This window comes from Geotrypetes seraphini, chromosome 4 (assembly GCF_902459505.1).
Source record: "Geotrypetes seraphini chromosome 4, aGeoSer1.1, whole genome shotgun sequence".
Classification (NCBI taxonomy): Eukaryota; Metazoa; Chordata; class Amphibia; order Gymnophiona; family Dermophiidae; genus Geotrypetes; species Geotrypetes seraphini.
This window is the reverse complement of record NC_047087.1, coordinates 119,822,001-119,845,340: the sequence shown is the minus strand read 5'-3', so window position 1 is coordinate 119,845,340 and position 23,340 is coordinate 119,822,001. Positions and strand designations below refer to the sequence as shown.

The window sequence follows — 23,340 nt, the reverse complement described above, 5'->3', positions numbered from 1 at the left end:
AATTAAACTCAACCAACCAACTTCCTAAATTCTGAGTGTTATTTTGCCACTGTAAATGAAAAGAGTGTTTATCTTATTTCATTTAAGTGCCAATGTGCAGAAATGAAATTCAATGTTTTCAAGTTTAAGGACTCTTTTTACTAAGGTGCGCTAGCGTTTTTAGCGCATGCAGGATATTACACCGCATGATACGCAGCTAGAACTAACGCCAGCTCAATGCTGGCGTTAAGGTCTAGCATGCGTGGCAATTAAGCGCACGCTATTCCGCACATTAGTGCCTTAACGCACCTTAGTAAAAGAAGCCCCGAGTTTCAAGTTTAATAAAATTTTGATCAAATCGCAATTTCAAAAAAAATTCAAAGTGATATACAATATAATATAGGGAAGACAGACAAAACAATTAAGAACATTAAAATGGACGATCACGATTTATTAGATACGAAAGGGATGCGGGGAGAACTACAATTGTAATAGGAAAGAAGACAATTAAAGGACACAACAAATAATGAGCAGAGCCTCATAGGAATCCTATCTGTCGAATGCGCCTTTATAGAGAAAGCTCTTTAGTGATCCTTTGAATCTAATGACTTCTCTTTCCTCAGTTGTTTCGGCAGTGAATTCCAGGTTTGTGGGGCTACAACTGAAAAGATAATATCCCTCCGGGTATTAATGCATCTTAGAGATGGGATAGACAGGAGGTTTTTGTCATCAGATCTCAATGCTTTTGAAGGTGTATAGCCAATGAGTATCTCTCTAAGAATAGTGGAGCTTTACAAGATAGTACTGTATAAGTTAATAAAGATATTTTGAATGTAATTCTATGGTTTATTGACATTGTTTCAGATCATTTATTGAATCATATCCATATCATTGTCTTCTTGGTTGGGCTGATAATTTTTCACCACCTCCTCTTATGGTGCAGATGTAATTTTGCAAAGTTAGTGATGAACTTTTAAGTTGCAGTATGGACTCTTCTAGTTTTTACGTTATTTGTTTAAACTGCATTACCTGTGCAGAAGTTCTTATTTGAGAATTTCAATAAAAAAGATTGAACTGAAAAAAAAGAGTATCAGCCCAACATCACATCCACAGCCAACCAGGCGAGGTATATTAGGGGGGGATACAGAGTATGAGAGATAAAGAGGTCTTGAATATAGGTAAACTTGCTGGAGGCAGAGTGGACCTTCCACAGGGCACATGTGAAAAGGAAAGAAGGGGGAGGAAGAAGAGGAATAGAAAAAAGATTGGAGAGGTTATGGCTTGGCCTGCACAAGTAGCCTGCACAAGTAGAGTGAGAGTTAATTTTGGAGGTCAGAATTGGAATGGATATCTCCAGAAGAGAGGAGGAGAAGGAGCAAGAGAATGCGGAGTAGGGAAGGCATGAACATAGTGATGAAAGCGAGATGTGCTATGACAAAATGGAGATGGTTGGTTGATGCCTGAGAGGTGAGGTAAAGTTAGAAGAGAAAATGGCAGGTGATGTGATGGAAGCAGAAAATAGACGATATGGTTATGAGGTCTGTAGTGGTTTGAGATGAGGAATAAGATTGGGAAGCGTTTGTATGAGGAAGAGAAAGTATAGTAGGCCCATAGGAAATAAAAAGAGGAGGGAAAATGCAAACATGAAGATAAAATATGATAACTTGCACCACCTGGTAGGTAGATGGAAGGAGAGCACAGTGGCAAGGGCCTGTGTAGTTTGGATGAACATGGGGGTAAGCCCAGCTGACAATGGGAGGAATATGCAAATAAACCACAAATCTTTCCCTGCATCTTGCAGGCAGCCAAAAGGAGCACAGGATAGCAGGAGTGAAGGCTAAAATGGTTCGGGGTGGACCTGGGAGTTACCTTGAAAAACATTAGGAGGAATATGCAGAAGGCCTGCAGAACTTCATCCTCACCACATATGTCATCTGGTTATCTTTGTGTCAAGATTGCTCCACTGAATATTGGCTTCTCGGTATCCATGGGCCTCTCTGTATCCGTGTGCCAGCCACTGGTAACCATATGGCTAAAAGGCCCTGTTTCTGTAAGCGAAATATGCTCCAACAGACAGATCTTATATAAAAGAATGCTTCGGTAATAACTGAACTGCAGAACTATAAGATTTATTTATATTTGATGTATTTATTTAATTATTATTATTTTTTTAGATATAAAACATGCATTGTCTAAAAATCAATGAGTTACAATTTACACACACAATCACACTTAAATCCCCAAATTATGTATAAGGTGTCTTAAGCTGTGCAAGCAAATCAGTGACACACAACTTAATTGATTAATTGACCTGATAAGTGCTGATAATTGGCTATTAACACTTCATAATTGATGCTAATTGGCTCTAATTAAAAGTTACACGCATAACTTGGAAAGCACGATGCTTTAAAAAGTATGCACCAGTTGCAGGGTGTGAATTTGAAAAGGGGGCATGGCCGGAGCAGATTGTGGGGTTCCTGGAAGTTAAGTGCATTGTTATATGCTTGATCTATGCACAGCTTAGGCACAGCCATTTAGGCCTGGTTTTAGCTGGCCTAAAATGTGCAGGTGCTCAGCAAGATTTTATAAAAGGTATGCGCACCTTGTAAAATTGTGATAAGCATCATTCTAGTCGACACTGATTTTTGTGGGCACTATATAGAGAATACGATCCAAAAATCATAAAACTAAGAACAAATTAATTGCAAATAAAGTTACATTAGAAACAGTAAAAAAAAAAACAACCAATAACAAGGGAAGGGGTAACACGCGAACTTGACGGACCTCGCGCATCTAAAAGGCATCGAGGTCTGTCAGAGCCAGAGACTAAAAGTGGCGCGTACCTCAGATTTTAGGAAACCGGTTTAAAGGATTTGTTGTAGAGCCGCTCCAGCTCTAGTCTCTGGCTCTGACAGACCTCGATGACATTTTAGCGCTGACGGATCCTAATACTTTTCCCTCCCTATGCTGAGACGGATCCATCAGTGCTAAATTGTCATCGAGGTCTATCAGAGCCAGAAACTAACTACAAGTGGCGCGGACCTCAGATTTTTAAGGACGTGCGGTTTTAGATCCGTGAGGTCCGTCAGGTCTGTGAGGTCCGCGTTTAACCCCTTCCCCAATAATAATAAAAGCAACAAAAAAAGGTTATCTTCTCTTTAATATAGGGCTTAAAAATTCCACATTTGCTTCTATATTCATATAAAGTCACTAAATTCAAGGGCTAAACTCCCAGATAAGATGCCCAGATTGTGTGACCTTATGTGCTTAGTACTTTATTCTGTATTTTGTGACAGTTTATAACTTCTATACCTCTGTCTTTTTATCTACTGTTTTCTAGAGATTCTACCACCTCAAACGCCTTATCCCAATCTCACGGACATTATTCCTATTGTGCTGGGCATTGCTACCTCTCTCATGATCACTGTTGCTACCTTCATAGTGGTTAAAAATTGTTCTCCTTGTTCCAAAGAAAGTGAGTAGCCTTTTTTTGTTGTTGTTGGGTTACTGTAGAATGCACCATGTGTTGTCTTTATCCTCTACTATGTTTCCTCTAAGGTGAGCGCATGAGCGATTGCTCATACTTTTTGTGAGCATCGCTTACAGATTTGACACAGTCGCTCACTTCCAGAGCTGTAGCAATCACACAGTCCTACCTCCCTCCTGCTGCCACCTCTGCTACTGCTGCTGCTGCCATGGCCGGATTAAAGGGTAGGCCCAGTGGGCACATGCCTAGGGCCCGAAATTGTCAGGAGGGCCCACCGAAGGAGGGCAAACAGAGCAGCTGCCCTGGAGGTCCCCCCTCACCTTTGCGGGTCCTTTATTCCAATTTTTTTTTCTTCAAATGGCGACAGGCCCTCGGCATCGAAGGCAAGTAAGTTCCACTGTTACCTTGCAAGCGATGCTGCTTGGCCAAAGCTTCCCCTCTGACACGAACCACGCCCAGGCGGAACCAGGAAGCTCAGTCGGAAGGGAAGCTTTGGCCAAGCAACACCGCTTGCAAAGTAAAAGTGGAACTTACTTGCCGTTGATGCCAGGACCCGTCGTTGTTTGCTGTGGTTTCATATACACAATGCACTAAACCTGTAATATAAATATTAATTTTCTCGTCCCTATCCCTTTCATGCGGGTAGCCTTTCTTTTCTGTCTCTCTCTCCCCAAGCCCCCTCACACACACCGAGCTTAATGGCTAAGATTGGTTCTTGAAGTGGTCTCAGAATCGATGCCCCTATCACCCTTCTCTCTTCTTTTGATACCTTTCACCCTCCTCCTCCTGCGCCTACCCAGGGCTGAGTCACAGCCAGAGCCCCCGGTGGGCATCTGGAAGCAGAGGATCAGCTAAAAGAACAACGGGCACTAGTTCAGCACGGGCTCCGAGTACCAGCCATCCTCGGACAGCCGCCAGTGACAGCAGGGCCAAAACGTCTACTTGTCCGCCAGTCAGCAGCAGCAGCCCATCCTGACGTCACCTGAGAAACTCCAATGAAGCGATCAGGGAGGTAGCTCCACCCTCACCAGGAGAGGGAAGGGAAGCTCCCACAGTAAGCAGTGGCGTAGCAGGAAATGCTGGGGGACGATCCGCGCAACCCGTACAACAATCTCAACTCAATCTTCTATAACGTGTACCCCACTGGGTGGTGACTACGAGACCCGCTTCTTTCAGAACTGTGAGAGTAAGAGGAGGGAGAGGGCCTCGTAGGGAGATGAGAGACCTGCAGAGAAGCATCTGTTTGCTTTGGCGGGGGTTATTTTACAGCACGCAAATTAAAACCATACTTAGGCCCCCTATTCTTGCTTATCATTTCTGTAGCCTGTGTACAAACAGATAAGAGACAGTCCTCGACAGATCTTTAAGTCTGTTCAAGGTTTCATCATCAAAGGCAATTATCTGGATATTGGTACCTGTATACGGATCATTTAAAAATAAACGGAGTTATAACATCAGGTGAAAATTTATCATAGTGGTTGTCCACTATTTCTGTCTAGGGCAGATTGAAACATCGGGTTTTACTTCCATTAAAACCTGGATGTCTCAGTTCGTCCTCCTGACTGTCATTACATAATCGCCTTACTGTACCCACTTTCACCATTCCACCAGAAGCACTAGCTTTCGTGTTACTGGACTCATGCTTTTTTTTTTGAGTGAAACCCTGATTCCAAAAATTTAAGCCTGGTTTCAAGGCATATGTTTCCTGATGCTTTTTCCCTTCATTGAACCCTGAGGCTCTGTCATGGAGGACATAATGCAGAGCATAAACTTTATGCTGAAGTCTCAGATCTGAGAGTTAGTCTTGAAGGGCCATATTAACTAAGAGTTGGGACAGGTTACCTCAAGTTTAGCAGGACCAGGGTCGAAGGCAGGGCTGATAGCAATTGAATGCTGGAAGAGTGGATCAGGGCCAGCAAGCCAAGGGGATGTGGGACTAGGGAGGCAAGGGGAAGATGCTGGATGGAGGAGGATATGAGATGCTGAATAAGGAATGGAAAGAAAGGGAATATGCCTGCTTGAGATTGGATGGAAGATAGTGATCATGGAGGGAGTAGAGTGATAGAAGGTATTTGCTGGATTAAGATGGGGAAAAGAGGGGAGGTACTGGAATGGGATGGGGAAGATGGTGGGTTGGCTGGATCAGGAAAGGGGAGAAAAGAGCTGCTAAAGATAAGAAAGAAAAAAAGGAACACAGGAAGATGCTGGACATGAAGTTGTAGGGTGAAGGATAAAAAAACAGACATGAAGTGAGTAGGAAGTCAGATGGGTGATGCTGGACACTGAGTGGATGCAGTAAGAAAAAGAGGAGATTCTGGATATTGGAGTAATAGGTAGATAGGGTGCATGCTGACACAGAAGGAGGGAGAGAGGAACACAGAGGGATGTTGCATAGAGGTGATGGGAAGAGATCTTGGATGGAGGTGGGGAGAAAGAGAGATATGGGATGCTGGAGGAAAGAGGGGCAAGAATATGTTGAATGGAGGGAGCAAAAGAGGAAACTAGTCAGAAGAGTGAAAAGAGAAAGGAAAGAGAAGATGTTGGAGGGGGAGAGTTAGCAAAAAAATCTGGAGAATAATAGGATGAGAGTGATAGAAAGCTGTAAATAGAAGCAGATAGAGATTCAGAAAAATAAATGGAGGAAAACTGAAAGGAAAAGGTTAAAGTCAGAGTTGGATGTAGGAGAGAAAGTGAAGAAGACAAGAAGGGACAGAAGTGGCAGATAGACTGAAGACCTTGGAAAGAAAATTAAGAAAAGACAGAAGAAAGCAGAAACTGGGATAAACATGAATAAAATGGCCAGACAATAAAGGTAAAAAAAATAATTTTATTTTTAATTTCATGAACAGAAAATGCAGTTTTACAGAAAATGTACACTTTCTTTTTATTTTCCAAAGTGTACAGTAGTTTCTCTTTCTCTAATGTTGCACTTCATGCAGCGTATGGCTTCTTCAGGCTTAATTTTTTGTCTACATGTTTTAAGTATGTTGTTTACAGTTGTGTTTTTTGTGTGTGTTTATTTATTTGAAGATAGCAGATGGGAAGCGTGGCACTGAGCCCAAAGTGGATGGTTACCAAATTTTCTCCCCACTCTCTCCCTGCCTCCTGCTCAAATACAAAATATACTGTATTTTTTGCTCCATAAGAACTGACGGCAACCATTTACAAAGCAGCACAGGACCAGGCAGGCACACGAGAAGCTTGTGCCTGCCTTGTTTGCCGCTCTGCCTCTCGCTGCCGCAGCCGTCCAGCAGGGGAAGTGCCGGGAGTCCAAAAAGGTCACTCTCACAGCCATCCAAAGAGGGAAGCGCTGGGAGTACAAAAAGGTACCGGGGGGGGGGGGAGGGAGAAAAAGTGCGTCTGATGAAGCCAAAAATACAGTAAATTGGTGGGCTTCTCAAAATCCTGCCAGCTGAAGATCTCTTCCTCTAGGAAGAAAAGGAGGATTTGGTCAGAGATGTTTGGAGGTTGCATAGAAGAAAAACTGCACTAGTATGGTAATCTTTGTTGTTTGTTTTGAATTTTAAACTAAAAGAAATTACATCACATTACAGATTTCTATTCCGCCATTACCTTTCGGTTCAAAGTGGATTACAAAAAGAGTTATGGAAGAAGGGTTACAACGTTAGATCAGAGAAGGTTTCCAAGAGAGGGAAAAGTAGGATCTGGGGTTTGGGAGGGGATGGTAAGAGGGGGGTTAAGCTTTATCATGGTATTAAGCTTTATTAAGGGATTTCTTGAAGAGTATAGTTTTTATTTCCTTTCTGAGCATCTTGTAGTCTGGGGTTGTTGTCAATAGGTTGGAGACTTGGTTGTGGAAATAAAGAAGTAAAGAAGAAAATGGGTAAATGAAGGGGGGCGGGGCATGGTGAGGTAGGGTGGGGTGGGGCAGGGAGCCCAGTGGACTTGTGTGCCTAGGGGCCCTCAGTGAATTAATCCTGACCTGGCTGCTGCATCCAATCTGCAGTAGTAGTGGCAAGAAGAAGAAATAACGAGCATAGCCGATCTGCTGGCTGTGCAGGTCCTCTGCCCCGGAACAGGAATTGATGTTGGGGGGGGGGGGCAGAGGACTAGTACAGCTGATAGCATGCACCTGAACAGAATGGCCCCGCACATGTTTCTTCTTCATGCTCCTACAAATGCAGGTTGGAAGCAGCAGCAGGAGGGAGGTGGTGGGGACAGCTGGATAGAAGGGTAGGGAGAATGGGGAGATGCTGGATGGAAGGATGAAGAGGGAAGATGCTAAATGGAAGGACGAGGATAGAAAAAGGGGGCTCTCGGTGTAAAAGGGGCAGAGGGGAGATGCTGGAAGGATGAGGAGAGAAAGCTGACCCTGAATGGAAAAGGTATAGAGGGGAGACACTAGATTGAAGGATGGGGGAGAGAGGAGGTCATGTTAAGTGGAAGGATGAAGAGAGAAAAAGGGAACCAGGGTAGAAAAGGGATAGAGAAGAGATGCTGAATATAAGGATGGGGGGGAAGAGAGGGAGGGGGTCATGTAACGGAAATTTTGTCACTCATGTCAAATAGGTCCTCTGCTCATACAGAAAAAATTTGTGCTCTCATCTAGTTGGTCCTTAGAGGGAACATAGATCCCCTGGATTCTATAAGTGGCACCCAAATGTGGGCTCGGTAACAATTAGTTTTTGCACATGTATCTGACTGCCCACTATTCTATAATGCTGGGTACCCAAAACCCACCGTGCATAATCCAAAAAGGAGTGTGGCCCTGGGAGGGGCATGGGTGTGTTGGGGGCATTCTCAAAAATTGCACATTGTTACAGAGTACAGGCTCAGCGTGCCCAACATAGACGCCAGCATTTAAATCTGGTGCCCAAAGTTAAGGCATGGGAATTGGTGCTAAGCACAATTCTACCAAGGGCGCACATCATTTATAGATCTTTTCTGGTGCCCATTTTTGAGTGTAATGTATAGAATTTTCTCCTATGGGACATATGCTCAGGGATCTTTAAAACCCTTCAACTCTCCAAGCTACTAATGATAGTTTTCAAGCAGAAATGCAATGACTGCTTCACCCTAACACCCTAATACAGACAGACCTTTTGAGTGCTGGGTGGCCAATATTCAAAAGCACTTATGTTTTCGACGATCAGCCACTTGAATGGATAACTTTGACCGTTCAAGTACCGAATAGCCAAACATACTCATTTAGAAATAGGAGTGGGCCACTGCAAAGTTCTCAGCCCAGCAAGAAGAGAATGAGGTGAAGCCATGAAACTTGCTAATTATTCCACACCTTTTCCTTTCCTTTCATATCCTTTCCTTTCATATCCTTTCATATCAGTGGCCCCTTATAGGTATGGTTAAAGATGGCCATATAGTTACCTATCTAAAGAACAATATTCAGCCAATATTCAGCTGCTAGATAGATAATGTATTCAGTTAAACATTAAGCTGGGTACTATGTCAGTTCTTACTTTTACCCTTAATCCCAGTAAATCTTTTAAATTAACTTATTTGAAAAAGGGGAAAAATTGCCTCAGAAAGCCACGGGGCATGTATCTGCACTGGAGCTATGAGAGCGCCTTCATCGGCTCTCTCCCATGCTTCTATCATTGGCTAAAAAAAACTCCTTTAGAACTGCATATATCTTTTTAAAGTTCAAATAAATATTCTTTTTCAGCGATATCATTGAATTAAATCTATCATAAATTGAAAAGCAAACATAGCTTATCTTGGAGGTAAGTCGCTCCACTGAATACTGCTGGTTGCTCTGTAGTTCGGTAACTGCTCACTTTCAGTCTTTATGCAGACTAAAACTTAAAGCGGAACTTATTCCTTGCTGTATTCTGCCATGTAACTGATATACAGCAATTAATAGATATATTATCCATTTCAAGTTATACATGAATTTTCAATATTGCCAGTTGGACAGAGAGTGTTGCTGAAAATCCATAAAATGTTAAATAGCAAACATTCAGGTGAATATTTACCTTTGAACACCAAATACCGTATTTTCACGCATATAACGCGCGCGTTAAACGCGTTTTTACCTACCGCGCATACCCCTCGCGCGTTATACGCGTGAGCGCGGTATACAAAAATTTTTTTACATAGTACCCACCCCGCCCGACGCCCGCTTCACCCCCCCCAGCAGGACCGCTCGCACCCCCACCCCGAACGACCGCTCGCACGCGCTCCCACCCGCACCCGCATCCACGATCGGAGCAAGAGGGAGCCCAAGCCCTCTTGCCCGGCCGACTCCCCAACTCCCCGACAATATCGGGCCAGGAGGGAGCCCAAACCCTCCTGGCCACGGCGACCCCCTACCCCCACCCCGCACTACATTACGGGCAGGAGGGATCCCAGGCCCTCCTGCCCTCGACACAAACCCCCCTCCCTCCAACGACCGCCCCCCCCAAGAACCTCCGACCGCCCCCCCAGCTGACCCGCGACCCCCCTGGCCGACCCCCACGACACCCCCACCCCCCTTCCCCATACCTTTGGTAGTTGGCCGGACAGACGGGAGCCAAACCCGCCTGTCCGGCAGGCAGCCAACGACGGAATGAGGCCGGATTGGCCCATCCGTCCCAAAGCTCCGCCTACTGGTGGGGCCTAAGGCGCGTGGGCCAATCAGAATAGGCCCTGGAGCCTTAGGCCCCACCTGGGGGCGCGGCCTGAGGCACATGGGCCCAACCCGACCATGTGCCTCAGGCCGCGCACGGAGAGGCGGGGCAGTGCACGGAAAGTCAGGGAGGGTGAACGGATAGTCGGGACAGCGCACGGAGAGTCGGGGAGGGCGAAAGGAGAGTCGGGGTGGCCAGAGGAGAGTCGGGGCAGGCAAAAGGACAGTCGGGCTGCATGCGCGGTATACCCGTGAGCGCGGTATACAAAAGTTTTTGTACATAAAATCGTGGTTTGTGCGCGCTATACCCGTATGCGCGTTTTACACGGGTGCGCGTTATCTGCGTGAAAATACGGTAATCACCCCACTACTTAGAGCTCATAAGCATAATGAATTTTGAATGGGGTAGCCTGATATTTCAAATTAGCACCCCAATATTTATTGCCTTAAATATTCTGTACTTCCAAAATGTGTACCTAATCCTTACAACTTCAGCTTATTTTGAATCCTAATACACAGGTATTTATGTTATTGATGGGCTTATATCCTGCCAAAGCCTCAAATCTGAAATCCTGTGTTCACAGCCCAGAACTGCATTGAATCCCATAAAAAGGACCTCGGGCGTAGAAAATAAATGCAGGGAGTGCAGGGCTCAGGGTGGGTAACATCAGCAGATCACTGAAATGATATATCTAACGAAGAATTACCACTAACGATCAAAAGTATTTTTTCTCGGGATGCAGTGTAAGGAAATTACTGGCATCTCATGTCTCTTCTCTTCCCCATGTCCAATCCCCAACTCCCACTATCAGACCTCACCCCTCTTCCTTCCATTCCCAGTCCCCACAACCCACTGTTGTATCCCCAGCCCTATCGGCCAACTATCAGCCTCAAGTCCCATTGTTCATGGTTCCTTCTCTCCAAATGTAACCTGGAGCTAAAATACTTCTGTGTGATATTCAATTAAGGCAGTCAGCATTTAACACATAAATGCCAACGGTTGTAGGCTGATTTGTGCTAAATATTTAAATAACAGACACTGTCTTGGTGGCTCCTGGAAGTAGAGAATAATACGGGGACAAATTTGTTCCCGTCCCCGCAGAAACTCAATTTCCTTGTCCCTGCGAGTTTTGTTGCTATCCCCGTCTCTGCCCCATTCCCGTAAGCTCTGCCTTAACCACACAAGCCTCGAACACTTATGATTTTAAAGTGTTCAAGGCTTGTGCAGATGAGGACAAAGTTTGCAGGAATGGAGCAGGGACAGGAAAAAAACTCATGGGGACCAGACAGGAAAATGAGTTCCTGCGGGGACAGGGACAAATTTGTCCTCCATGTCATTCTCTACCTGGAAGTTATCCAGGCACTGGAAATATTCAGTGCAGATAAGAGAAAGGAAATGGGATGTAGTTCTGTGGTTACAACTTACAATCAAAGCAATTTACATGTTAAGTAGAGGTGCTTATTTTGTACCTGGAGCATTAGGTGACTTGCCCAGAGTCCCAAGTAGCTGGAGTGGGGATCAAACCCAGCTTACCTGGTTCTCAGACCACCACACTAAGCACTAGCCTACTCTTCCAGGTGCCTATATAGCTGTCCTGGCAAGTTAAGACCACCATTTAAATAGTCCTACTTGTCTGGACACTTATCGAGGCACCAACACTGAAACTGTCCTGACTTTGCCCCCCTGAGTACCTCAGCACTAACAGGGAAATTCTATAACCGGTGCCGAAACTTAGGTGTCGGTAGCCACCCTTCTGGCACCTAAGTTAATTGACAAATGCTGTTAGAAATGGCAAACCCCTCCCCCAATGATCAAGCACCTTCCGACACCAGAATCGTAGCTACATAGGCGCTTTCTGGTGCCTAATACCACTAAGGGCATGGCTAATGCCAGAAGTGGAGTTAAATGCCGGAAAGTGTCTATGTAGGCACGAATCACGACATAGAGAGGCACTGGAAAACCCTGGCCTACAATTCCAGCGCCTGTCTTGCTGGGAGGCATGATTCTGTATTTGGCACCATCGCATGACTGGCACCCGAACGGCACAGTATGCAGAATCCAGCAGTAAATGGATAGTGCTGTAACAGTCAGAGGAGATATTCGGCACCTTTATCCTGTTACATACTACTGAATATCTGCTCTAGGGTTGGTCAAGGGGACCTTCCTATCTAGTTAAATCCTGCTGAATATTGATTCCATGGTGGTGGTGGTGGTGGTGGTGGTGGGGGGTCAATATTCAAAATGATTTAACCAACCAGAAATGCTGATTAACTCGCCTATTCATGGCTAACTGGTCATTTTCAGAGGCACTTAACTGGTTACTGCCGCTGAAAATGACTGGTTAGCTATTAAAGCAAAACTAACTAGTTTAGGGGTATTCTAAGGCAGTGTCTCGCAAACTTTCTGGCCGGCGGCACACACTAAACCCAGTGCCCCAACTGGAAGGCACACGGAAGTACGTGGTTGTTGATGCGATGACATCACGCACATTCGCATAGGTCCATCTGGCTGTGACCCTCTTCGGTGGAGGGATCCGGAAGGAGGGAAAGTGCGTGAAGAGGAGGAGAGACACCGGTAAGGAGAGTCATCCGCACCTCCTGACTGCCTATAGGACATGCCTCTCGCTTTGAGAGGCACATCTTGCAGGCAGTCAGCTGGCGTGGATGACTCTCCTCCTCGCCAGTGTGTCGCAGCACACCTGAAATCTCAGGAGGCACACAGGTGGCAAGAGGTGGCAAAAAATGCCTGTATCTTGGTGTGGTATACAGACCTCCAAGACAACCGGAAGACATGGACGCAGAATTAATTGAAGACATAGAGAATATAACTCTACGGGGCGACACTGTACTGCTAGGGGACTTCAACATGCCTGATGCAGACTGGAACACATTTTCAGCAACAACCAGCAGCAGCAGGAGGCTTTTGACCTCCATAAAAGGAGTACATCTCAGACAGATGGTAACGGAGCCCACTAGGGCCCAGGCGATCCTAGACCTGGTACTCACCAACGGGGAAAGCGTCTCAGAGGTCTCGGTAGGAGATACGCTAGCCTCCAGCGACCATAACATGGTATGGTTCAACCTTGGGAAAGGATCCCCTAAATCAATTACAAAAACAAAGGTGCTCCAATTCCGGAGCACCGACTTCGCACGCATGGGAGATTTCGTTCATCAGACGCTGCAGGACCAAGCAGAGACCGGCAATGTGGAAACTATGTGGTCGTACCTGAAATCATCCATACACGAAGCAACTAATCGCTACATAAAATCAGTAGATAAACGACAAAGAAACAACAAACCCCAATGGTTCACTGAAGAGATCTCGCACCTCATTAAAGAGAAGAAAAAAGCATTTCTTTCCTACAAACGTACGCAGAGAAGAGAAACTAAAGTAGAATATAAGACCACATCTGCAGCGGTCAAAACAGCAGTTAGGGAGGCCAAACTTCGAGTGGAAGAAACTCTGGCAAAAAACATTAAAAAAGGGGACAAATCCTTCTTTAGGTATATCAGTGATAGGAAACGGAACACAGACGGTATAGTACACCTTAGACAACCGGACGGAAACTACGCGGTGGCGGATTCAGAAAAAGCAGAACTACTAAATGAATATTTCTGCTCAGTCTTCACCTGCGAAGCACCGGGACACGGACCACAGTTGATGATAAAACAAGACGTGGATGACCCGTTTCAGAATTTCGAGTTCACACCTGGGGACGTTTACAACGAACTGGCAAGGCTAAAGGTAAACAAGGCCATGGGACTGGACAATTTACACCCAAGAGTGCTCAGAGAATTGAGAGACATTCTGGCGGAACCGTTGGCAGTGCTCTTCAATCTCTCACTAAGTACGGGGAAAGTTCCGTTGGACTGGAAAACAGCCAACGTCGTTCCTCTACATAAAAAGGGTTGCAAGGCTGAGGCTGCAAACTATAGACCGGTAAGCCTCACCTCAATAGTGTGTAAACTCATGGAAACACTAATTAAGTATAAATTAGATACGATCCTGAACAAGGGAAATCTCCGGGATCCCAGCCAACATGGATTCACCAAGGGTAGGTCATGCCAGTCAAATCTAATCAGCTTCTTTGACTGGGTAACAAGAAGACTGGACTCAGGAGAGTCCTTGGACTTCGTGTACCTGGACTTCAGCAAAGCGTTTGACAGCGTCCCACACCGCAGGCTGCTGAACAAGATGAAATCGATGGGATTAGGAGAGACTCTAACTGCATGGGTTAAAGATTGGCTTAGTGGCAGACTTCAGAGGGTGGTGGTTAACGGTACCCTCTCTAAAATGTCGGAGGTGACTAGCGGAATGCCACAGGGTTCAGTCCTGGGCCCACTCCTCTTCAACATATTCATTGGGGATCTGACTCGAGGGCTTCAAGGCAAGGTAACCTTATTCGCTGATGACGCCAAACTATGCAATATAGTAAACGGCTATAATCTACAGGATGCTATGGAGCAAGACCTGCATACTTTAGAAAGTTGGTCCTTGATATGGCAGCTGGGCTTCAACGCCAAGAAATGTAAGGTCATGCATCTCGGTAACGGAAATCCTTGCAGAACTTACACCCTGAATGGAGAAACTTTAACCAGGACTACGGCAGAACGAGACTTAGGAGTAATCATCAGTGCTGACATGAAAGCAGCCACTCAAGTGGAGAAGGCTTCATCTAAAGCACGGCAGATGATAGGTTGTATCAAGAGAAGCTTCGTCAACAGGAAACCTGAAGTCATGATGCCATTGTACAGAGCCATGGTGAGACCTCATCTGGAGTACTGTGTGCAATTCTGGAGGCCACATTACCATAAGGATGTGCTCAGAATTGAATCGGTTCAGCGGATGGCCACCAGGATGGTCTCGGGGCTAATGGGTCTCCCGTACGAAGAAAGACTGAGCAAATTGCAGCTCTACACTCTCGAAGAGCGTAGGGAGAGGGGAGACATGATTGAGACATTTAAGTACATCACGGGATGAGTCGAGGTGGAAGATGATATCTTTCTTCTCAGGGGACCCTCGACCACAAGAGGACATCCGCTCAAACTCAGAGGAGGGAAGTTTCGTGGAGACGCCAGGAAGTGCTTCTTCACGGAGAGAGTGATCGAGCATTGGAACAAGCTTCCAGTGCAGGTGGTCGAGGCACGCAGCATCCCTGACTTCAAGAACAAATGGGATACCCATGTGGGATCCCTACGAGGTCATGCCAGGGGATAGGGTCACTAGGACTTGAATGAGCGGGTCAGTAGAGTGACAGTATAATTACAATTATACTTTAAGGGGTCAGAAGACTTAAGAGGGTGGGTAAATAGTGTGGGCAGACTTGATGGGCTATATAGCCCTTATCTGCCGTCATCTTTCTATGTTTCTATGTTTCTAAGTTTGTGATACACCGTTCTAGGGAGTCAGTACTTGGCCAGTTAAGCACTGATATATTCAGTATATAACCAGCCAGGGTAATTGCATAAAAGTCAGTCCTGACTGTAGGCAGTAACCTATAGTCAGTCAAGCGCTGAATTATTGTAGTTAACTGGCTATGCTGTAGTCAGCTCTGGAAACCCAGTGCTAAAGCCCGGACATGGCCCAGCTTTGAATTTCCAGGCATATCGCTGGCAGTGGAGTGCTGCCAGCTGAATAAAGACCCCTTTGGTTTTATTGCTTCCACGTTGGGAGTGGTGCTTCGTTAAGGATGACCAGCACAGGTACAGAGGCTTGATGGAGTAGGGAGCCTCAACTCCACCTGACTTTCGATCACTTTGAGCCATGCCTGCCTGTACTCCAATGCTGCTCACCTGTTTATTGTGAGAACAGCATAGGCATAAGGGTGCCTCAGGGCTCCAGCTTCCTAGAAGATGCGGAAAACCTTGATTCACTAGCTGAATGCTGTATATATTGCACTTCATCTTTCTCAGAGACATTGAAGGTGAATCGGCTCAGAGACTGAGATTTACCATCCCAGTTAGTGAGATTGAAGGTCAAAAAGGGAGATTTTTTTGACAGTGCATCCAAGTTATAAACTTAGAAATATGAAAGTGTAATACTACTTTGCCATTAAAAAAAGCAGCATAATATTTGCTTTCTTTCGAGCCTCTGAAAAAAGGTTATTTTAGCAGTTCTGTTGTTGTTTTCATTGTCTGAAAATTGGCAGTATGTCCATATGGCAAGGGGGTGTGGTCTGGAAGTATGTTGGGCGGGACTAGGGAGGGTCCAAAATATGGGTATCCCACTCTAATCACAGAAGAGGAAAGGATGCCCTAGTCAAGTTGATCCACATGGCTTTTTTTTTTCTCCTAGGCTTGTTTCAAATGAAAGCAGTGGTCAGGATTACTGCAATGGGCTCCAAGAGATCTTTCATATTAGTGTGCCATACTCCTATTTATTTAATTTTCTATACCATTCTTCCAGGTGAGCTCAGAAAGGTACTCAAGCATTTTTCCCTGTCTGTCCCAGTGGGCTCACATTCTATCTAGTGTACCAGGGGCAAATTGGGGGGGGATTAAGTGACTTGCCCAGGGACACAAGGAGCAGTGTGTGTTTGAACCTACAACCTCAGGGTGCTGAAACTGTGGCTTTAACCACTGTGCCACACTCCACCTACTGAGAGAGATTTCACATCTCTGCTTTTCTTACTGGAACAGCCAAGTGGCACCGGGAATTGATAAGGGAACCTACCTGGTTGTGACCCAGTCACTCATGTGCAGTGGCCCCAACTTTATAGCATATTTGCTCCACATAATTTTCTATTATGCACATATGTAGCCCCTATGCTCTCTTCTTTTACAGTGTAATGCTGCAGGATATTAACTGGATTCCTGCAGCTCCTCGGGATTTTCCATAAAGAGTATTAATAGCTTTCACTCCTATATGGTTAGTACAAAATAACCATACAGGAAAAGCACAGTCCACAGCAAAAAGTGTGTTTCAAATTTAAAGCAATTGCACTGACACATTTGTTAAACGGTGATCAAATAACTGAAATCCTATTACAAAAACCTATGAATATAGAAGCCAGGAGCTTCCTCTGACTCAAGAAGAGTGTGGCCTAGTGGTTAGCGTTACAGTCTCAGCACCCTGATGTTGTGGGGTCAAAATCCTGTGCTGCTCCTTGTGTTCATGGGCAAGTCACTTCATCCTCCACTGCCTTAGGTGCATTAGATAGACTGTGAGCTTGCCAGGACAGATAGGGAAAATGCTTTGAGTTCCTGACTGGTAATTCATTCTGAGCTCCTTTGGGAGGATGGGTTAAAAAAAAAAATAAAAATAAAGCCCCTTTCAGAATATTTCTTGAGAAGTACCTAGACTGTGTGACTCTCTTTCTCAGATATGAGTCAAGCCTAAAATAACAGGGCAGAAGTCTTTCGCAGTACTGAGACCATTCTCACCTTCATGGCTCTCAGAATTCTACTACAGTACTCCCCCGATATTTACAGGGGTTCTGTTCCAGGAACCTCTGCGAATCTTGAAAAACCACCAATACGTTTTTTAGCAGGGGAGACAGAAGAGGACAACCGGAGAGGCAGGAAAGAGCAGCAGGAGCACCAGCGAGTGAAGGAAATCACTCACGGTATGCTCCAACCACCTCTTCCTGCACTAAAGTCAGGCCTCACCAATCAGGAGCTGCTTTAACACACAGCTCCTGATTGGTGATGCCCGACTTTAGTGCAGGAAGAGGCGGTCGGAGCATACCGCGAGTAATTTCCTTCACTCGCCGGTACTCTGGCTACTCTTTCCTGCTGCCCTCTCCTGCCCAGTCATTCACAATTGGAAAATACCATGAATCGCAAACCGCGAATGACCGGAGGAGCACTGTACTACTATTTATTATTTCTATAGCACAACCAGGTGCACACAGAGCTGTACATTAAACACCCAAGAGATGGCCCCTGGCAGTTCATACTGGTAAAGCTCCTGCTTGCCACACCCTTCATATAGGGCCTTTTCAGCTGCAGATCCAACACTCTCAGGAGCCTGCTATACTCTTGGAGTACAAATCCAAGCATTTGGAGCGCAATCTCCACTGGCACAAGAACATGACAAATGCTCTCTTTCACAAGTGTTCAGTACCAGATTCATAAGAACATAAGAATATCCTTACTGGGTCAGACCAATGGTCCATCAAGCCCAGTAGTCCATTCTCACGGTGGCCAATCCAGGTCACTAGTACCTGGCCAAAACCCAAAGAGTAGGAACATTCCAAGCTACCGATCCTGGGCAAGCAGGGGCTTCCCCCATGTCTTAATAACATACTTTGGACTTTTCCTTCAGAAAATTGTCCCTCACTTCTCCTCTACATGCTTTCTCCTTTTCTTTAAGAACATAAGAAGTAGCCTCCACTGGGTCAGACCAGAGGTCCATCGCGCCCAGCAGTCCACACCTGCGGCAGCCCATCAGGTCCATGACCTGTCAGTGGTCCCTGAACTCAGCCTATAACCTATCACTACTTCTGTCTGTACCCCTCAATCCCCTTATCCTTCAGGAATTTATCCAAACCCACTTTGAATCCCTGTATTGTGTTCTGTTCAATCACAGCCTCCGGGAGTGCGTTCCATGTGTATCTTGACCTTGGCTTCTGAAATGTATTAAAGGAGTGAGTCCAAAAACGTATCATTCCCATGGCTATATGCAATTCGCCAGACCTTATACAGCTCCCATTATAGAGTAACAAAAAACACTCTACCTATTTTGACATATTGGTCTTGTACCTGTGGAGAACCCTATCTCAGGTATCCAAAAAAGGGACAGGGATTTTTTAGGCTTCTCTTCCAAAATGTGTATATGAAACACTGCTTTGTAAAACCAAACAATTATACCCAGTAGAATCTTGAAACATCCTTTCTGCCACATATAATGAAATCTAAAATTTAATTTATGCATGCTGACATTTGCTGCTGGAGGCTCACTTTTAGGGCCATCACAGTACCAAAATGTTGGGCACAGCAGGAGGGTCTTAACATTGAATTAAAAAAAAAAAAAGAAGAAAAATCAGCAACTATGTTTTGTGTAAAATGTGAACCCCACCATTTATCATATTAAATACTCCCAACATATGACTTCTGTTAACCAAGAATTGATCTTTAATTGCAGAAAAGCTGAAGAATAGCTATTCATCACCGGAAGAACAGAGAACTGGTAAGTAAAACACCCTCTTATGTAATACAGTACTTGTATATAACATATGTACTATATAAAAATCTGCTATGGAGGTCATGTAATAAGCCTTTTCTGCACTCTAAGTATCTTTTACATGCAAAAAATGTCTCTTGACATTCTGTGTGGGTCTTCGCGCATAAAGAGCTGGATTCAGTAAATGGCGCTCAATATTCAGCACAGTTACAGAGGCGCCTGCTAGCGCCTAAGGGTAAAATAGTCGTGGTTAATGCCAGAAGTACCCTTAGGCATCACTACAGAGGTAGAGACAGTGCTAAAGGTTGCCTCTCTGGCCAGCAGGGTCTTTCCTCAGCAGTGCCCCGCCATGTTGATGCAACTTCTTGTAGGCAGGACATGGCAGAGGAAAAGTCCTGCTGGCCGAAGAGGCAGTCTTTAGTGCTATTTCTGACACTGTAGCTGTGAAGGACCTACCAGACCTAGGGTGCAAACGCTGGACCTGAAGGGGGGGGGGTGCACAAATGCACTGGGGGGGGGGTTCAACTTGGTCCTCCTGCCCAGAGTCCACTGGGTCCCAGCTATGCCACTGCCCTTAGCGAAACCTAGTAAGGTGGAAGATGCTGGACACTTTTGGTGACACTTGTGATTCCATAAGAAGGCAATTAAATGTGGGTTTTTAAAAATGTTATTATAGAAGAATACAGGGATTAATAGAGGAAACATACATGGAGGGGCATAATCAGCAGAAACGTCTAAGTCCGTTTTGGCCTAACTCACAAGTCGTCCAAAGTCGGACATGGGAAAAGGTCCATTTTCAAAAAATACGTCCAGCATATATATATATATATTTTTTGAAAATCATCCAACTGTACGTCTAACCCAGGGGTCTCCAAAGTCCCTCCTCGAGGGCCGAATCCAGTCAGGTTTTGGGGATTTTCCCAATGAATATGCATGAGATGTATTTGCCTGCACTGCTTTCAATGCATATTCATTGGGGAAAAATCAAAAACCTGATTGGATTCGGCCCTCGAGGAGGGACTTTGGAGACCCCTGGTCTAGTCGTCTGATCGTCCAGACCACTAAGTCATTCAACTTTATACCCCATTTTTGTCCAAAAATTCATCCAAGTCAAAAACGCCTAGAAAAAGACCTTTTGAACATGGGAGGGGCCAGAAAAGTAAGGGACTGGACATCCGGACATGGCAACAGAGTAGTGGGGCACCTTAAAGGGCACTGCTGTGAACTTCACAAAAAGGGTGCCACATAAACATCTCACAACAGCTCCCTTATAGGTCATGGTGAGTCCCCCCAAAACACCCCTAGAATCTACTAGACCCACCTATCTACCACCCCAATAGCCCTTATGCCTGCAGGAGCCACTTATATGGCAGTACAAAAGGGTTTGGGTTTTTTTGGGGGGTGCGTATGTTTCTCCATGAATGCAGTGATTAGAGTGGCTTATGGGCCTGGGTCCTCTTCTCCATGGTTCACTAATCCACCCCCAACACCACTTAAGCCACCTCTGTGCAGCTCTACTAGGCTTTCCTATGCCAGGTGCTGATGTTCTGAAGGTAGATATGTAAAGTTGTTATTATGTTTTTTATAGGGGTGGTGTCAGTGATCACTGGGGCTGTGTGTGAGGGTCTGTACTTGTGTCTGCAGTGCTTATCTGGTCACTTTGGATACCTTTTGTGGACTTAGACCTCGTTTTAGAAGGCCTAAGTCACAACGTCCAAGTTCCGTCTAGGCAGTGTTGTAAAACCTTCGGTTATACGATTAAGTCTAGGACGGCCCACGTCCCGCCCATGTCCCGGCCAAATCCCACCCTCATCACTCCTCCTAAAATGCCCCTTTTAGCTCTGGTCATTCAGCAGCACTGTGAAGGCTTAAGTCATTTTTAAATACGTCTAAAACCCTGTTCAATTATCAGCACTTGGACGCAAATAGCAATCCCAACCTGCTGCTTGCACCAGTGTTGGCTCTTCCTCTGACATCACTTCCTGGACTCATGCCTAGGAAGTGATGTCAGAAGAAGAGCCGAAGCTGGCACGAGCAGCAGGTTGGAATTGCTGCTTGTGCTGGGAAAATTAAAGATGTACAGGGGAAGGGAAGGGGGCGGGGAAGGAGCAAATGGAGGTGGGGGCGGGGAAGGGGATGCCACCTCTCCAGGCACCTCTCACCCTCACTACACCACTGCTAAGACTGGATCAACAGGAAAATTAAAGTCTCCGCTAATAATAGTATGAGTTGGTAAAGAGGTAGAACAGGAATCAACAAGTTGCTGAAAAAAGGCTGGATCATCAGGTGCATATATATTAAGGAGGGTTATGAGAACACCATCTATTAGGCCTTCCAGGAGGGACCATCAGCCCTTGGAATCAAAGGAGTGAGATATAAATTGAAAAGGAAAAGGATTTTCTAATAAGGTGATACACCATTCTTCTTTCCATCTGATCAAATCAGACTTCTTTAGTTTTCATAGCTTCTGAAATAGTTATGTGGGATTCTTGCAAAAAGCAAATATCAGATTGTAATTTTTTAAGGTATAAAATTATCTTTATTCTCTTCATGGGGTGTGAAACACCCTTAACATTCAGTCAGGTTAAAAGGACAATAGAGTTCTGTGATGCATTCATATGAGATAATATAGCAAAAATACAGTTGTAACTGTAAATGTCATGTGTTTTGTATTCCAGATGTTCATCTTGAAGAAAACAACTTGGATACAAGGTTATGATCAGAATATCTGAAATACTGCTGACCTCTCCTATATTTCCTGTTACTGACACTTGTGTTTTTGGCATTTATGGGTCTCTTCAATCTTAATATGCTGTTGGCCATTTTTTTTTTTTAGCTTAATGAGATTAGCTATTGCTTGGCTTAGTGGGTCCAACTATTAGTGAGCTCAGTCTGACTATCTATTACTGATCTCTGTACCATAGTTATCACTTCGTCTAGCAGGAAAAGAACTTCTTCAATTAAGGTAAAAGAGAAAATTTCCATCATCCATCCAGCATTCTCATGGAAAAGAGAAAGTAGTTTCTCCATGGGACATGAAAAGGACTTAATGGTGTGCAACATAAGAACATAAACATTGCCATATTAGAACAGAAGGAAGGCCTGTCAAGCCCAGTATCCTGTTTCAAACAGTGGCCTGGCAAATATACCAAAAGAGTAAAACAGGATTTATGCTGCTTATCCTAGAAATAAGCAATGGATTTTCCCAAGTCCATCTTAGAGAAAAAGAATGTGTAAGACCCTTATATATATCGGAGGTAGTATATAAACTGAAAGATAAAAGACTGAATGCCATTATTTATTTCTCAGGTCGCTCCTTCTACTCTATTGAGACTAATTTATCAGACTTCGGCAGATATGAAGAGATCAGAGTATCCAAGATGAAGTATATATTGATAAAATTCAAGTACTCCAGCGAGTAAATGGCATTTTCTTTAAAAAACACAAAAGAACTTCAGGGCACTCATAGAAAAAGGTGCCTAAAATCACCTGGGGAATAGATCTAGCCCAAAAATGTAAAATGTGCAAATATCTAAAGCTCCTTTGGGATTTCTGGCTTCTTTTCAAAGTGTCTAGATTGTTTTCTTATTATACGCATCTTTGTGTGTATGTGTGTGTGTGTGTTTTAAAATAGATAATGATTTGTGAATTCCTTAAAGGAACATAGCCTTGTATTTATGTATCTCTTGCATCAATAAGACTTTTTTGGAAAAGAACTGAATTTTTCAGATAAATTTATTAACTTTGCTGAAGAATAAACTTGGGAATTCTATAATTGGTGCCCTAATTGCAGCCACCTAGTGCTGCCTAATTCGGGATTGGCGCCTAACTTATATTTTTAATTGACTTAATAAGCGTGGTAATAGACCTTGTTGATTTTCAGCCAATCAAAAAAAAAAAAAATTAATTAAGCAATTTAAGAGTGTGACATCAAACTCTTATGTTGCCTAGCGTTGTCTAAGTGGAGGTGCCCTCCTATGCCTCTTGATGCCTATGTTAAAAAGTGGGCGTGGTTATGGGCAGAGATTAGATGTGGTTGAGATAGGCTTCGTTAAGCGTCTGACTTAGATGCTGCCAAATTAGGCGAGTGAAAAACTGGCCTAATGGAGTGGTACCTATGTCTAGGATGCCTAGCGACACTTAGGTCTGCTTAGGCACCACTAG

General features: G+C 44.6%; 1 protein-coding gene across 1 annotated transcript in view; it reads left to right on the top strand.

The window, feature by feature from the left end:
• The window catches only part of CD80 (CD80 molecule), a 51,312-nt gene extending 28,195 nt beyond the window's left edge, over nucleotides 1-23,117 (top strand). Inside the window, exons 5-8 of the mRNA XM_033942571.1 lie at nucleotides 3,320-3,454; nucleotides 19,138-19,182; nucleotides 21,855-21,888; nucleotides 22,486-23,117. Of these exons, the coding sequence (XP_033798462.1) occupies nucleotides 3,320-3,454; nucleotides 19,138-19,182; nucleotides 21,855-21,888; nucleotides 22,486-22,507 (236 nt within the window). The 3' untranslated portion in view covers nucleotides 22,508-23,117. The remainder of the gene's footprint in view (nucleotides 1-3,319; nucleotides 3,455-19,137; nucleotides 19,183-21,854; nucleotides 21,889-22,485) is intronic.
• Nucleotides 23,118-23,340: the final 223 nt, after the last annotated feature.